At 44.6% G+C, this 17,376-nt stretch overlaps 1 protein-coding gene across 1 annotated transcript; it reads left to right on the plus strand.

The window, feature by feature from the left end:
* The first annotated feature begins 1,288 nt into the window (after positions 1–1,288).
* On the plus strand, positions 1,289–16,079 carry LOC139568179 (alpha-2-macroglobulin-like). Its single transcript, XM_071389916.1, has 37 exons — positions 1,289–1,445; positions 2,384–2,471; positions 2,673–2,853; positions 3,200–3,356; positions 3,806–3,858; positions 4,197–4,217; positions 4,449–4,614; positions 4,711–4,795; positions 5,616–5,766; positions 5,868–5,988; positions 6,428–6,537; positions 6,665–6,838; positions 7,198–7,431; positions 7,781–7,847; positions 7,923–8,068; positions 8,174–8,323; positions 8,670–8,822; positions 8,964–9,051; positions 9,186–9,336; positions 9,604–9,829; positions 9,914–10,040; positions 10,144–10,265; positions 10,360–10,411; positions 10,479–10,562; positions 10,668–10,844; positions 11,324–11,399; positions 11,571–11,727; positions 11,823–11,897; positions 12,427–12,589; positions 12,881–13,071; positions 13,302–13,517; positions 13,661–13,785; positions 15,130–15,220; positions 15,332–15,400; positions 15,564–15,669; positions 15,777–15,830; positions 15,980–16,079. The coding sequence occupies exons 1-36, from the start codon at positions 1,394–1,396 to the stop codon at positions 15,815–15,817; spliced, it is 4,446 nt and encodes a 1,481-aa protein (XP_071246017.1). The 5' UTR covers positions 1,289–1,393; the 3' UTR covers positions 15,818–15,830; positions 15,980–16,079.
* Positions 16,080–17,376: the final 1,297 nt, after the last annotated feature.

Consider the following 17,376-nt stretch of genomic DNA (forward strand, 5'->3'; position numbering starts at 1 on the left):
ACTGACGTCTGCTTCAGGTACTTCACCTTGGTCTGGAGGAGGGGAGGGGGTGGGAGAGAAGACATGTCAAGGTTTTTATTCATCGGTATTCACACCCCGTGACTTTCTCCACATGGTACAGCCTGAATTTAAAATGGATTACACTGATTTGTTTGGTCACTGGCCTACCCACAATACCCCATAATGTCAAAGTGGAATTGTTTTTTATTTATGTATTTTTTTTTACAAATAAAACACTGAAATGTCTTGTCAATAAGTATTCAACCTCTTTGTTATCGCAAGCCTAAATAAATGTGCTGAACAAGTCACATAAGTTGCATGTACTCACTGTGTGCAGTAATGACTACCTCATCTCTGTACCCCACACATAGAATTATCTGTAAGTTGCCGCAGTCGAGCAGTGAATTTCCAAACACAGATTCAACCTCAAAAACTAGGGAGGTTTTCCAATGCCTCACAAAGTAGAGCAGATGGGTTGGTAGATGGGTAAAAATAAAAAGCAGATATTGAATATCTCAACATGGTGAAGTTATGAATTACACTTTGGATGGTGTGTCGATACACCCAGTCACTGCAACGATACAGGCGTCATTCCCAACTCAGTTGCCAGAGAGGAAGGAAGCTGCTCAGGGATTTTACCATGAGGCCAATGGTGACTTTAAAACAGTTACAGAGTTTAACAGCTGTGATAGGAGGGGATTCTATTATCTGTCCTGCGTTACCCCGGTGGGAGGAGTGTCCGGGATGTCCCTGGAGCCTGAGCCAGGTGCCACTTTCAAAGCCGGATCAAAACAAAGTGATGTAGGTCAAATCAAATCAAATTGTATTTGTCACATGCGCCGAATACAACAAGTGTAGACTTTATCGTGAAATGCTGACTTACAAGCCCTTAACCAACAGTGCAGTTCAAGAAGAAGAAAATATTGACCAAGTAGACTAAAATAAAAAGTAACACAATAACGAGGCTATATACAGGGGGCACCGGTACCGAGTCCACAGGCTAGTTGGGGTAATCATCATGTAGGTGGGGGCGAAGTGACTACGCATAGGTAACAAACAAACAGCGAATTGCAGCAGTGTACAAAAGTACGCGGAGTAATGATTTAGGATTCGAAGTTTCCATATGCATAGGCCTAAAAGTGTTTGGTCTTGATAAAAAACCCATATGTGCTTCAGCTGCCTTCCCAATGTTTGAAAATGCAAACATTTGACGGATAGAAAACATGTTGTAGACCTATGTTCCTGAATTACTGTACGCACCATGCTGCCTTGTTGACAATATGATCGCGCATTTGAAATGGCCGTTCAGTCTAATCGAACTCCCTGAATATCCAGCAGGTGCGAGCGCTTAGTAATTAGAAAAAAGTCCGCAACTAAGGATATTTATAGGGACATGACCGACGGGGAGATTTACGTTCGACTGAGTCCACAAACAACCCGCTGCGGTGAGTATCGCTAGGTCACAGGTGCTATAGCAACTTGTGTTGCAATCATATAGCCAAAACAACAATTTAAATAAAAAAACTTGCATCTGGTCTTAGCAACAGAATACTTTCTCCTAGTGCACGCTAGACACACTTTTGCAATCTGTGTTTGGCGCCCAGTTTGTAGCCCGATATATTGTAACTCGGTCTAGCCGTTAAACACTAACCTACATGCAATTGAGCCATTTTACCGACCTGTGTCTGCAGCCTGGTCTCATGGACTATACGTAACATAGTAAAAGTATATCTGCCAGACTGAAATCTGTATGAAATGGTAAGTTTGGTATTTTTACAGGAGACTGACAGCTACTCAAGGCAATAAAACTGACGTATAACATTTTGGGTAATAAGCAACTTCATCTACTTAGCTGAAAGGGTTAAGGTTAGCCAACCTGCTAATTAACTTTACTCCTAATGTTTAGCCTAGATAATGTTAGCTACCTAGCTCATGTTGGCCACAACAAATTGGAATTTGTAAAATGTACATTTTTAACATATCATATGAAATGGATGATGGATATTCACAAATGTAATACATATAAAATGTGATATCATACTAGAGTGTTTCAGTTTTGCGTACAAAATGATAGGACATGGTCTGAGACCAGGTTGGTGCCTGTTTGGTGTTGCTTGGGTAGATGCTTCTGATATGGTTTGCAGTTCCCAGGAAAGCATTTTAAATTCAATTGTTTGGTCTCTCACCCCCTTCCCTGTAGAATTGTATTTTATTAGCCAACCCTTAACCTAATTCTCCTAACCTGCTGTGTAAGTTCTAACCTTATAGGTGAATTCAATTGACAATCTGTATCCCATCTAGACACAACCTGTGTACAGTGCAGTAGGCAGGTCTTCCATGTAGGAATACTGGGTCATAACGGTGGTTTATTCTTCTCCTTTAGTCATGGTTCTTCCTGGGCTTCAGGTTTGGAGATGGATACTCTTTGCCTGCATTCACTGGCTTTGTGTCTGTCAAGAGACTCTAAGACCGTAAGTCAATCTGCACTCACAAGTTAGAATTTAGTGATCAGACTTGCTTCTCTCCTCTGGGTTTAATGTTCTTTTAGAGCAATTTTTCCATCTACTCTTTCTGCAGATCTTTATCCCCCTGTGTATTTCACCTGGCTTTGTGTTTAGAGGTATCCTGTCATTGGGTAGTGATTGTCCTGTTGCCGGGTGTGTTCTCTGTAGGGTTTACATGGTAGCCATTCCTGCAGTGATCCAGGCAGGCTCAGAGGCCAAGCTTTGTGCCAGCCTTCTGCAGCCCAACGAGACCCTGGTCATGACCGTATCTCTGATGGCCGACGGGCAGAACAAGAGACTTCTCCACCAGAGTTCTGACCAAGAGTTTCACCGCTGTTTCCAGTTTCAGGTCAGCCCAGCACTGGTGGACATCTAGAGCCATTCCAATAAGAGTGTACTGCTCAGCTGTGATGCAATGCCAGCTTATTTTATGGGAAATGTCAGTGGTGGCCTACCAGAACTTTTCTGTGATTCAGGCTCCAATTTGTACCAGGTTTTGATTGAATGCTTGTATATACTATCGAGACTTACATTACGCTGAGTGCATAATGTGATCCCTGCAGGAGTTAAACGCTCTACCTTGAAGTTGCTAGTGGCACGCTCTTACCAGCTGGGCCACACGGCACCACATTTTTAATGTCCTTTGTTATCGGTCCGTTAGTTCACCGGTGTTGCCCTGTTTCCGTCCCTGACAGGCCCCTCACGTGAAGAGCGACAAAGTGCAGAACTTTAAGGTGGAGGTTCGAGGGGAAACATTTCTATCCACAGAGGAGAGAAGGGTCATGATCAAACCCTACAGCCCCATGACGTTCATCCAAACGGACAAACCAATCTACAACCCAGGACAAACGGGTAATGTTACAGCCGGTAGTCTGGTTGCTAAGAAACAGGACAATTGGGTGTTGGCGTGTTCTGTAATGGTTTATTCCGGTGCTTTGACCTTTTTGGGCCCCTGACCCCATTTTGATATCAACAGTTTTCCACGACCCCACCATGTTCCCTTTGTTTATTTGAGGCTGTAACAGTATTACAATGAAGTACTGTCAGACTGAAATCTGAAGGAAGATTTGTGAAATGCATCAGGCAATAATTGTGTAGAAAAGAACACTATCATTGCTGGCAATGCTCTTCCCCAGTCTGTTCTAACGAGTCATGCGTGGCTTATGAGGATTGTAGAGGGAAACGGTAGAAATACCGGGTGAAAGATGATGGTAATCTGGGAACCTTGGGATTATGAGGAAGTTGTCTGAAATGATGCTTCTAATATTCTTATTGTTCGTCTTGTCATTGGCTTTTTACAGTGCATTTTAGAGTCGTCACCTTGGATACCCATTTTAGCCCCGTCAATCAGCTGGTGAGTTGAAAATATACGATTGACAATAGTATTTTAAGTCAGTCTCTACTATTTCAAACCAAGATGCAGAAGTGTCACAATACTGTGATGGACATAGCAGTCTGGTATTATGTACAGCACTCAACCAGCCAGGACATGGGGCTTCCATTCATATAGGTCAGACTGGAATGAATGGGATCATCTCTTCCTGAGATTGAATTGCAAATGCTACATGTGATGTTTACGTTAAGCGACCAAGCCAATCACCTGTCTAGTTCCTATAGTTGTAGACAGCTATGCGCCTCTGTTTTGGCATTGGTTTCATTAACAACTCCATCTCTTGTCTTTGCCCTTCACAGTACAACATTGTGGAACTTGAGGTAAGATCCTTGTTAGTGTAAAGAATGCAGCATTATGACTCCCCCAGCTAGCTAGGTCCTCATATCCACCTACTGTAGGAGTTAGCTAAATACTTCCTATCAGCATTGTGATCTGGGCCCCCTTCAGTAGATGAATGTTGCAGATAGAACTGACTCCTTGTCCTGTATACTGTTGTGAACTTTCCACATCGTTGTGTCCTGCTGAACATTCCCCTTCCTATGACCCAACAGGATGTTAATCACAACCGGATTGGACAGTGGGTCAACACTACATCCAGTGGCAGCATTCTGCAGCTTTCTCACCCCCTGAACTCTGAAGCACCTGTAGGATCCTATACCATTGTAGTGTGGATTGGTGAAGAGAAAATCTACCACAACTTCAAGGTAGAACAGTATGGTAGGTGGAGTTTCTCTTTCATGCTTGGTAATGTTGAATCAATGCATCACAACCCTGGAACATTCTGGAGTTGACTGCTGTTCTTTTTATCTGTAGTTTTGCCCAAGTTTGAGATCCAAATGAACCTCACGGACAAGATCAGCGTTGTTCAGGAAGAGTATGAAGTGAAAGTGTGTGCAAAGTGAGTAAACACTATTGGTGAATTGCAATGTACTCTAGTTACAAGGTGATGTAGTGGAGTTACACATGTCATTAATAATCTCATTACGCTGAGGCAGACCTGGGTTGAAATACTATTGGAAGTATTTAATTTACCTTCACAGTTCAAATTAAGGATTTGGCTCTTTGAAAATACAAGTAAATGACATTTTATTGGTTACAACACGTGTTTAGTACATGTTGCGGGTGCAGCAATATGTAACAATTTCACATATGCCTAATACACACATCTAAGGAATGGAATTAAGAATAGATGGTCAATGTCAGAGGTATAGAATACAGTATATACATACGAGATGAGTAATGCAAGGTATGTAAGCATTATTAGTGACCAGTATTTCAAGTCTGTAGGCAGCAGCCTGTGCTAGTACTGTAGCTTAATTTGATAATACACTTGGAAATTGTTATGCATTTGAGGATGCTCAAATACACTTATTTAAATATAAAATCCTTAAATATGCATGTGGTCTACATTAATGACATGCTACTGCGCAATGTCTTAAAATACTGCTACAATCCCTGAGATTATGTACGGTGGCATTTTACATGAGCAGTGCTGTTCTAGGATCAGGTCCCACCCTGACATGTGACCTTGTTCATTATGATCTGTAGTTAAAACTGATCCCGTTCTGAGGCTCTATGAATACAGGTCCAGATTCATTGACCGTGTTAAATGCGTGACTTCAAGCCTGCGGGAATGCATAAGCCTTTAGGTCTCGTGTTTTTAATATGATAATTGGATGTAGGAAGTTGACACTTGTCTTGTTGTGAATTGAAATCAGATACACGTATAGGCAGCCTGTACCTGGTAAAGCAGGGGTCAAGTTGTGCCGACTCTTGGTGGACAATGCAGTGATACCAATAACAATCGATGAGCGAAATCCACAAGGAGTTCCTGATTACACACCTCCATGCCACAAAGAGTCAATAGAGGTTTGTATGCTTTCCTAAAACTAGTAGTGCTGTTTTTACCAACATATTACATTTTGAATGGGATTTAAATCTATTTGTGTGGTTCTGCTTGCTTTTCCTAGATGGACCATACTGGCTGTGCTTCTTATGTCTTCAACATGGCCATTTTCACAAAGAATGCAGGAGAGAAATTGCTGGGAGACGTGTATAGTTTCCATGCAGAAGTACAGGAGGAGGGGACAGGCGAGTCCTTTATGAGATGCATCATGTCGTTTCCTCAATACAAACCCTTCATTTCACTTCAGCTGATGGCGACGTAACTATTGCCTGTTTCATTAGATCAGGGTTTCCCTAACTGTCCTGGGGTTCCCCCTGGGTTTTGGTTTCTGCCCGAGCGCTACACAGCTGACTGAAATAACCGTCTCATAGTGTAGTTTTGATTAGAATCAGCTGTAGTGCAGGAAACTACAAGGTGCACCCAGGGGGGGGGGGGGTCCAGGACTGAGTTTGGGTTCCTCTGCGTTGGGAAGAAAGAGCTTTATGACCGTTGGTGCTGCAGCAGGGTTTTATATAATGCTGTTTTCTGGTTTTAATTTTCTGTTTAAGCTGCACTGCAGTTCAGTTTCTGCATGGTGTTGGTACTGGTAATTGTGAAATATACCATCCTGTTTTCATTTGACAGGTGTGACACTGTCAGAGGAAAAACGCATTGAGCTCTCCTATGTGATTGGTGAATTCACATTTGTTGACACGCCCCAAATCTATGAGCATGGATCAATTATCGAAGGCAAGGTAAGTCCAAATGGTGTTCCTGTTGCATTGTGGAAGCTAGTTTGTCCTGCTTCCTGAACTAGCAGTATGTGGTAGGTAATGATGACGTATGTAGTGTCACTTCATTCATACAACACCTTTTCCTCAGATAAATGCTGTTCGCTTTAACAACACACCCATCTCTGACATGTTAGTCTACCTGTTTGAGGAGAAAGGCTGGTCCTCATATCTACGACTACAGAACCTAACCACGGACAGTCGTGGTATTGCCAGGTTCTCCGTCAACACAACCAGTCTGCCCAAAGAGAATATTAACCTCGTAGTAAGTATGATTCCTTCTAGGTTTGACAGACTTTATACTCCATGCCAGTGTCCTGGAGACCGTAAGGGGTGCATGTTTAGTTTCTTGCCCACACAGCTGAAGTCAAATAATGAACTCTTCCTTAAGATTTGATTATTTGAATCAGACCGCTTGGGGTCCCCAGGACAGTAGGGGAAACGCTGCCCTAAGGTCATGACCCTAACATGCTATGACCAGGATGGGCTAGGGGGAAGTAAGTTGGATCTGTTACCATATTGCTTCCTGTCATCCTCTCAGATCCCCACTGTATATAGGACACGGTCTAGGGGGTGATTTAGGATTGGGCCTTCAGTTAGACTCTCCCTTTTGTTCCTTTCCAGGTGAGCGACACCCCACAAGCAGAGTTCCCAGGATACAGGGTCCCCTATTTCAACAGAGGGCAACACCTACTCTCACTGATCCAGCCCGCTGCCCCTGACAGTAAACCGTCCAGCTCCCTGGCTATTCAGAAGGTGGAGAAACCACTGGCATGTGGGCAGGCGGTGTCAATCACCATCCGCTATGCCATCGTAGGGGAGACTGTCCCAAAGGGCTCTGTGGCTGTCCTCTACCTGGTGAGTAGAACCAGGAACAACCTGCAAACCCACGGTGCCTCTCAAAAAGCACCATATTTCCTAGTTGCGCTCCTTTAGTCCAGGATCATTTCAGACATTGCCCCTGCCACACTTTCAAAGGATGTTCCTTTACTACACCAATACTCCTAATCAACCACTGTAACCCAACCTAGCTCATGTTACAAATTGGACTTTGTTGAATATATATATTCAGAAAATTCGCAACCTATATAAAATGGATGATGGACATCCACAAATGAATACATGCGTAACATATCATACTAATTGGAGTGAGTCCAGGTTGCAACGTCTCCTCTCTGTTGCTGAGAACTGTTCCCTTTCCCTCCAGGCCTTATCCAGAGGGGTCATAGTTCAGCATGGACACATCAATGTTACTGTGCAGCAGGACAGTCCTGGTGAGTGAGTTTCATGATGTGATTCTGAACGTTCTGGAAGGTGCTCGATGACAGTGACCTGCTCTTGCGTTGCAGTAGCTGAGGGTGACGTCACCTTGACGTTGGCAGTGGTTCCAGAGATGGCGCCGGTGGTTCAGCTCCTGGTGTACAGTATGCTACCCAGTGAGACTGTCATCGCCCACAGCATGAACTTCCCCACTGAGAAATGCTTCAGGAACAAGGTGTGTGCAGGAGTCTCATATCCCCAGTGACTGATTTTCTGAAAGGTGTCCAGTATTTCCAGACTGTATCATACCTGGAGTAATGGTATCTGATGTGTGTGCCAGGTGTTGGTGGAGTTCTCTCCCTCCAACGCTGTCCCAGGGGAGGCGAACACCCTGCATCTCTCTGCCCAGCCCGGTTCCCTCTGTGGCCTCGGTGCTGTGGACCAGAGTGTTGGCATCATGGAGCCAGGGAAGAGGCTGGATGCTGACAAGGTAACGGAGCTCACTGAAGTGAACTACAGTGGTACCAGCATACCTACTGTTTTGGTGGTGCTGGGAATACAACCAGTGACTACAGCAGACATGGAGTGGATCTGTTCACTGGGGAGCATTTATCAAATGTGATGGGACTCATTCTCTGGCTTGAGGCCCACTTTCTATTGACTCTCAGTAACTGGAAAGCACCTCCTTATTGATGTTCTGGGTTGATGGGACAACGTTCTAAACGTTTAGCAATGGAAAACAAAATGGAGTTTTTCCCCAAGTAGTCGTTTCAGTCTGTTCTGTTTGGTCCCCAATGAACAAGGTAATTTCACACCTCCCCGTTGTCCCTTTCCAGATATTTGATTTGTTACCGGTCAAGGAGACGACCTATATTCCCTACGAGCTTGAAGATCCAGTAGCATGTTTACGTGTTAGACCAAGGAGATTCATAATACCACACCCATATGGACCGTCTGAGATGACAAATGATCCTTATGCAGTTTTTCAGGTAAATATTTCTGCCCTGTTTTGTCAACTTGAAGCCTCTTTTCTTTCTGGGAAGAATCAGTCCCCATTCTGTTACAATGTGTTCATCTTACACTGTTAAACTTAATAGAATTTATTAATAAATTGTTTCTGCTCTTTCTAGACGCTGGGACTGAAGCTAGCGACTAACCTGGATATAAGAGTACCTTCCTGCCTCAGTTACCAGGGGAACCAGTACTATCGCTCCTATGGTGAGATGTCCTTACCAACCCTTATTCTCATTGCCAAGTCTAATGAATCTTGGGTTATGGATGACCTTTTTGTTAGAATAAGCACAGCATTCAGTCCATTTTAACTTGACAATAATGGCCATGTTTTGTGTTAGTAGCTTACAGCCATATGGCTAGGCCTGGATCAGCAGGTCCTAGACTTGAAATGGCTGTGGCTGGTGGACTTGCCGCTCCACCTCCGCCACCCATACAGACGGTCCGTACATTCTTCCCTGAGACATGGATTTGGGACCTTGTGGAAGTTGGGTAAGTGCTCTGCACAGTGAGGCTGACCTCTGGTGAAAGCCCTCTTAGCTCTTGCCTCATATCCAAACAGTAGTGGTGTAGATTAGGACCCTGAACCTCTGTAAACTGTAGGCCAGCTTTCTCTTAGGAAAGACCCTTTGACCTCAATGGGTGTCCCTGGTTAGATAAAGCTTAAATGGATTTGTAACAACAAACGGTGTTGAAATTAGTCCTTCTCTATTGGACACTTGGTGGCTTTCTGTTTGAACTCTGACCTCTGTATTCCAGGGAGTCTGGATCAGCAGATGTCCCCCTGACAGTCCCAGACACCATCACCACCTGGGAGACTGAGGTCTTCTGCCTGGCCCCCAGTGGCTTCGGTCTGGCTCCTCTGGTGGAGCTCACGGTCTTCCAGCCCTTCTTCCTGGAGCTCACCCTGCCCTACTCAGTCATCCGGGGAGAGCACTTTGAGCTGAAGGCCACTGTGTTTAACTACCTCTCCAAGTGCATCGTGGTACGACACTGCACCGGGATGGTTTCTTGAGTTGTATTGTTTTTGTCGTACCGTGTTATCTTACGACGCGTTCCTCTTTGGCAGGTTTCTGTGACTCCAGCTCTTTCCTCTGACTACACTCTCACACCCTTGCGTGATGTCCGGGACTCCTCGTGCTTGTGTGCCAATGGACGAAAGACCTTCAGTTGGACAATGGCCCCCTCTGTCCTGGGTTAGTCTTCGTTCAACTGTTCAAACGGCAGAATGGATGTCAACCTGAGTTGTGTACTGTCACCGTATTGGATGGTGTGTAACCTGCGCTGTACTGTGTGTAGGGGTTTTGAACGTGTCCGTTAGTGCGGCGGCTGTCCAGTCCCACACTGCGTGTGACAACGGGGTTGCGAACGTACCGGAGAGAGGACGCGTTGACACGGTCACACGGAGCCTGCTGGTGAAGGTATGTAGTCTACTGCTGTGGGAGAACTAACGTTAGGTTGCACAGATACTGTCTAGTGTAACTGCCTCTGAAATGAATCCCTCTCTTCCTCCAGGCTGAGGGAACAGAGAAGAGCCACACCTACAACTGGTTGCTGTGTCCTACTGGTCAGTAATGAATCAACGTTGAATGTTGACGTGATCGTCTTCATTCAACTCATCTTTGTGTCCACAGGAGAAGCTCTGACGGAGGAGGTGGAACTGCAACTCCCCCAGAACGTGGTGGATGGTTCTGCTAGGATTTCCCTCTCAGTTCTGGGTAAAATACACCCCTGTGTAGTGGTGGGAAGACAACCCTTCGCCTGTGACGCTGCTGTTTGCTGAAGAGGACAGTCTGTAACAGAAGTCCCTTGTTTCTCTGTAGGGGACATCCTGGGTCGGGCCCTCAACAACCTGGATGGACTGTTGCAGATGCCGTATGGGTGTGGGGAGCAGAACATGGCCCTGCTCTCCCCCAATATCTACATCCTGGAGTACCTGAGGAACACAAAGCAGCTCACGCCAGCCATCCTAGACAAGGCTACCAAGTTCCTCACTAGTGGTAGGAGAGTCCCTTTAAAATCTGTCTTGATTAGACACCAAATCCACAAACTGGGCTGAATTTGTCCAATTAGAGGATTTAGTTTTCCATTTTTAAAGTGTTTCTCCACGGTGTACCCTGCTGTCATGGTAACGATGGAGCTGCATAACGGATGATATCAATGTCTTAACATAACATCACTGACCCAACACATGGTTTCCTACTGAAGTCATTTGATGGTAGAATATAGACACTGTCTCATAGCACCCTATTCCTTATATAGGGCAGGACTCTCCAACCCTGTTACTGTCCTGTAGGGTTTCACTCCAACCCTAATCTAGCTCCCCTTCTAATAATTAGCTGGCTGAATGGGGTTAATTACAACTTGGTTGGAGGGTAGCTCTCCATGAACAGGGGTGGAGAGCCCTGATATATTGGGGCACAACTCTGGGAATGGAACAACCGCTTGGTCACTGTTCATGCTAAAACCCCACCGACAGGTTACCAACGGCAGCTGAACTACAAGAATGCTGATGGTGCGTACAGCACGTTTGGACAAGGCTTGGGGAACACCTGGTGAGTACTTGGCTTGTTTTTCACCTACTGGTGGCTTCAATGAAGCATTGACCAATCAAATGGCATCTCTGGCATGGAGACGATGGATTGGACAGTTGCCGTGTGATGTCATGACTTGGAGCGTGACGATATTATGTCGGGGCTTTTAAATGAATCCATTTCTTTCTTCAGGCTGACTGCTTTTGTCTTGAGATCCTTTGGCAAAGCCCAGTCTTTCATCTATGTTGACCCGGCAACGATGGAGCAATCCAAGACTTGGTTGGAACGTCAACAAGGCAAACATGGCTGTTTCAGAGCTTTAGGGAAGCTCTTGAACAACAGAATGAAGGTATTTTATATTGCTAATAAACTGGTTGTTTCGTCAGACCAGACATAGTTTGATTTCAACAGGCTAGATGCAGTTAGTGTGACATTGTTTTCTAGGGTGGAGTGACGGATGAAGTCACACTGACTGCTTACATCACTGCTTCAATGCTGGAGCTCAACATGTCCGTGTCGGTAAGTAGCTTCACTCCATGGAACCGTTTCTCACAACGTCATTACAGGCAACTCATTTAGCCTCCTGTATGACATCAGTCTTACATCAACTGTCATTTACAGCTTCTACGATGTAGTGAAGTCATTTCTCTGCAAGTAGCCTATGACATAACATAGAATGGGCGTTACGTAAGCAGATCTGAATGGTGTAGATCTGTTACTACTGATATTAGGCTCCAGCTTGAATCTCTCTAGTCTGGTCCCAGATCTGTTCGTGTTGTCTGATTTTTCAGCTTTATTTTAAGAGTCCCATCCCTCTTTAGCATGGGACCTCTGCATATACACAAATTATACCCTTTACAAATGCAACGTAATAAAATGCACAAGATTTACAAGGAAAAACAATCCCGTTCCTCAGCAAAAAGTGTTCCCTAATTAACAATTTGAACTGCCTGAGGCCCCAGAACAGCAAGTTGAATGGAACCCAGTCCAAACTGATCTGGGACCAGGCTGGCTTATCTTAATGTGCTGCTGTCATTCTGTGCTCTAGGATCCTGTTGTGGACCACAGCTTGTCTTGCCTGAAGAACTCCACCAGTGATTTGTCCAACACCTACGCTACTGCTCTGCTGGCCTACACCTTCACCCTGGCAGGTGACATGGAGACACGGGCCCGGCTTCTGCAGCACCTCGACACCATCTCATTTCAAGAGGGTGAGCTATATCCTGGTCCGAGATCTGTTAGCGCAGTCTTTCCTTGATTGAGCATGCCTGGATAATGGAGTAGTCCCAAAAGTGCAAACACTCAGACCATCTGGCGCTCCAGATAGGCCCAATAAAATTATTAATTTTAAATTATTGTTAAGAAAAATAATATTGTTTGAACTTGCTCATTAAAATTGTATTTGGCAGGAAATGAATTGGGGAGGTCAGAACTTTGTATTGGGATGAATAAGCTAGTTCTTATTCTGGCGTGTGTGTGTGTGTGTGCTCCTCAACCCTCAGGGGGTCTCCTGCACTGGTCCCAGTCCTCCTCGGAGACCTTACCCTCCCTGGAGGTGGAGATCAGCTCCTACGTTCTGCTGGCGTCCCTCAGTGCCTCTTCTCGGTCTACCTCTGACCTGGGCTACGCCTCCCGCATCGTCAGGTGGCTGGTGAGGCAGCAGAACGCCTACGGAGGCTTCTCCTCCACCCAGGTATACTTCCCAAACATTGTAACTTTGACTTGTATCAGACCACAGGTCATGTGTTCTTCATGTCCAACCTGGTGAGGCTCACTTCCACTGGTACAGAGCCTAGAAACCATCATAATGAATGGAATTGGGATTTAGTCACTTTAGCAACTGTTCAATGTGAGGAAAATAATCAACCCTTCAAAATGGTGTCTTTAATTTTGAACTGATTGTCCTGTGGTCTGTATGTGTAGGACACCGTGGTGGCCCTCCAGGCCCTGGCTCTCTACTCCACCAGGGTGTTCAGTAGAGGCGGAGCCAGCACAGTGACGGTACGGTCTCCCAGTGGGGAACGGTGCCTCTTCCATGTCAACCAAAACAACAAGCTTCTGTACCAGGAGAGGGCGCTGCAGGACACAGAAGGGAAGTACAGCGTTGAAGTGAAGGGCAGTGCTTGTGCCTCAGTGCAGGTCAGTGAATACACATCTCTCCTCCCAGTCCTGTGGCGCAAGATGCACTGTAATACACATGACAGGGAAGATGTTTCTTCTGGCTCATAAAACGTTTGTATTTGGACAGGATGGTTTCCCTGACTTCCTCTTCTCTATCCCAGGTGGTTGTCCGCTACAACGTCCCTACTCCTACCAGAAGCACAACGCTCAGTATCCAGGTGACTCCAGAGGTGGACTGCAACAGCAAGTCTTTGAGACCCAGAGTCACGCTGAAGCTCGAGTCTCGGTAAGAATGAAGGACCTGTCTTGTATTCACCTCGTTTGCCGGTGTTATCTTGGCGCGTGTCTTACAGAATGGATTTGACCCAAATGAATTAGTTTCGTTATACCCGTTTATAGGTTATTGACCTTCTAGTTCATGGGTGTCAAACTCTGGCCCGCGGGCCAAATTTGGCCCGTGGGGTAATTATATTTGGCCCGCGAGACAATACCAAATTACTACTAGAGCTGGCCCGCCGGTATTATACAGCGCATTCACCGCTAATACTACGAATCCCATAATGCTCTGCTGTTGTTTTCGCGCGCCAATCAGGACAGGACTCAGAAACGCCCTCTCCTCTGTGACAGTAGTCATAGCAACATAGACGCTACAACTGTCAGCGCGCTATCCCTTCCCAAAAATGGCGAAAAGAAAGGCAGAAAACAGGAGCTTTCTGGACAAGTGGGAGGCAGAATATCTGTTTACATATGTAAAAGACAAACCTGTTTGTCTTGTTTGTAGAGTCAACGTGGCTGTAAGTAAGGAGTACAACATTAGACGACACTATGAAACGAAACACCATGACAAATACAAGGACATGGACATGACTCAAAGGAGCCAGAAAGTAGAGGAGATGAAAAGAAGTTTGGTTTCACAACAGATTATGTTCAAAAAAGCCACATCACAAAGTGAGGCTGCTGTAAAGGCTAGTTATATAGTGGCAGCAGAGATCGCAAAATCAGCCCGGCCCTTTAATGAGGGAGAGTTCGTGAAAAAGTGCATGATGAAAGTTTGTGACCTCGTATGCCCAGAGAAAAAGCAAGCATTTTCAAACGTGAGCCTGAGCAGGAACACAGTAGCTGATCGCACATGTGATCTTGCCACCAATCTGTATGACCAGCTGATGGAAAAGGGAAAATATTTCGTTGCGTTCTCCCTCGCTGTGGATGAGAGCTGCGACGCATCTGGAAAAAGTTTATTTTGGTATTTAAATCAGAAGGCTGCAAATAGAAAAGAGGCATACGATTTTTATTTAAATTTTATTTATTTAATAAATGAATGCCATTGATGTGTTTTTTCATTTGAAATTCGATTTTGCATGTCTCCACTATTAAATTATATATTGTATGGTAATAAGCGATGCTTGTTCCATATTCAATGTTAAAGCAAAACTTGTTTGGGTCCATATTAAAAGGTTCATTTGTTCAATGTTGGCCCGCGACTTTGTTCAGGTTTTACATTTTGGCCCACTGGGTATTTGAGTTTGACACCCCTGTTCTAGTTGGTACCTCTGCTTGGATCAGTCGGAATGCTTAGCCTGGTCTTTATGGCTAAAACAATCCAAGCATTTGTCAATCATGTCTTTCTCAGATATCGTGGAAAGGAGCTCACCACCAATATGATTATAGTGGATTTGAAAATGCTCTCTGGGTTTTCTCCAGATCCAGACTCTTTGGGGAGGGTGAGTTGTTGTGGTGTGACCTTTATCCATGGAGGTCTTGCCTCATCGGTGTCCCTTTTTTAAGGCTCAAGGTTTTTTTGTCCGTACAATGTCAATGACTTGTCTTCACAGCTGAGGGGTTCGAGTCAAGTGGATCGTGTTGATATCAAAGATGACCATGTGTTACTGTACTTGACAGAGGTGAGGTGAAAACCATCGTTCAGTTTGAAATGTTTCACATGGCGCTCTATAATGGGCTTCATTTAAAAATAATCTATTTTGCTGTATCTGTCAGCAAAGCTGAAATACAGAAACTTCTGCTTAGATCGTTTAATGACCCATATGTTTGTTTCTCTCCCAACAGCTGACATCACTATTTCCTTTCCACATCACCCTGGACATCATACAGGAGTTCCCAGTACAGAATCTAAAGCCAGCAGTGGTCAAGATCTATGACTACTACCAGCCAAGTAAGTTGATCTACTAACCCTCCCCAAAATGTTATTTTCCCCTCTTCTGAGGAACATTTGGTCAACTTGTTTTCATTTACTGAGACTAACCTGTCTTACGGTTACAGGTGACCAGGCTGAGACAGAATACGTCTTCCCTTGCAAGTAGGGGTTCCAAGCTGGTGAGCTGCTTTAAATCTGGACTTATTGGTGATGAATTGAGTTCTAGGTGACTCGTATACTATAAATGATTTAGGGAGCCAGTCTTCCTTTAATCTAAATGCTGGTCAGTTTGTTAAAGGATTCATTAAATGTACTTGCTCCTCGACAGATGGAAGAAGATGCCATTGAGGTCACACCTGCAACCCTTGAGACGTCTTTCAAGTGCTGAAGTAAAACTATGGAACTGCAAATAAAGCTTTTCATTAGAACCCTTTTCTGGAGTATTTTGTCACTGAGGTGAATATTGTGAGGCAGTGTTGTTCATCCTGGGGCTCATGAAGCAATGTGATTGGGGGTACAGTAAACAGAGCAGCTCTCTGGAGGTATAGTTTCCATCTGTGCTGTTAATCAGGGTCGCCAACTGTACAAAGGTGTAAATATTGTACACAACTTTGGGTTCTCATCTCTTTTGTTCCTCAGTCTGTGACATGGAGGCCTGGTTCTTTTAGTTCTCATCAGGGAATGGGTCAGGACATATTACCACTAAATGACATTAATGTCTTACAAGAGCATGAGTCCTGGCTGTGATCTCCTGATGAATGGTGTGGACAAGGCAAGATGTGGTGGTAAACACCTCACAAATCAATGAGATTAACAGAACAATTGATGACCCAACAGATACTATATAGAGCCCTACTGACAACACGACTCACTAAATTCTATGAAAGAAACGTATGCAAACATGCTGTGAAAACAGTACTTTTTTAAAAAGCAGTGGTTATGGCCTGACAATGGGAAAGAAAGGAGGTGTTCTGGGTTGTCAAACTAAGCCATCGCTCTACTTTAGATGGCGGTACAATACCAGATGTTTTGGTTCAGAAGATTTAACGAGCCCTCTTGATTGGACAGTACGCAACAATAGATCTGCCAGGCAGTGGTCACCAAACCACCCTGTAGTCTCCTGGGGGAACTCAATCACTTGTGGCACTGAGCTTTACTCACATTGTTAATTCCAAATGGACCTCTGACCCCGACACGTCTTAGTCACTCTGGTATATCTGCAAGGATTATCAGTGGTATTGTAGGTAGTCTAGTGGTTAGGGTGTTGGGCCAGTAACAAAGGTTGCTAGATCGAATCCCTGAGCTGACAAGAATCTGTCGTTCTGCCCCTGAACAAGGCAGTTAACCCACTGTTCCTAGGCTGTCATTGTAAATAAGAATTTGTTCTTAACTGACTTGCCTAGTTAAAGGATAAATTAACAAAATTGTCAGGTCGCTTTGTTTTGGGAACAACATTAACATTATTGTATGGGACAATATACATGTTTGACATCATTTGAAAAATAATTTTATTGAGAACATTGATTGGTTTCTTTTTAATGTAATGATTTGAAGGTTATTCGTTTTGGGTGTTGTGAGAAATTCTAGCAAAATAAATAGTGCACAGAAATTCTGTCCAAAAATGGTCTCCCTGCTAAGGAAGTTAATACCACTGGGCTAGTAGGAGTTACCACCATATCTCTAGTACCAGTCATTTCACATCAGTCAAGGGAAGTGACACGTGTA

This window comes from Salvelinus alpinus, chromosome 2 (assembly GCF_045679555.1).
Source record: "Salvelinus alpinus chromosome 2, SLU_Salpinus.1, whole genome shotgun sequence".
NCBI lineage: Eukaryota > Metazoa > Chordata > Actinopteri > Salmoniformes > Salmonidae > Salvelinus > Salvelinus alpinus.

Coding starts and splice junctions, on each gene's coding strand:
- LOC139568179 (XM_071389916.1), top strand. CDS start 1,394: ATGACCGACGGGGAGATTTACGTTCGACTGAGTCCACAAACAACCCGC. Junction 4,218..4,448: donor ACAACATTGTGGAACTTGAG/GTAAGATCCTTG, acceptor ATGACCCAACAG/GATGTTAATCACAACCGGAT. Junction 15,401..15,563: donor TGTTACTGTACTTGACAGAG/GTGAGGTGAAAA, acceptor CTCTCCCAACAG/CTGACATCACTATTTCCTTT.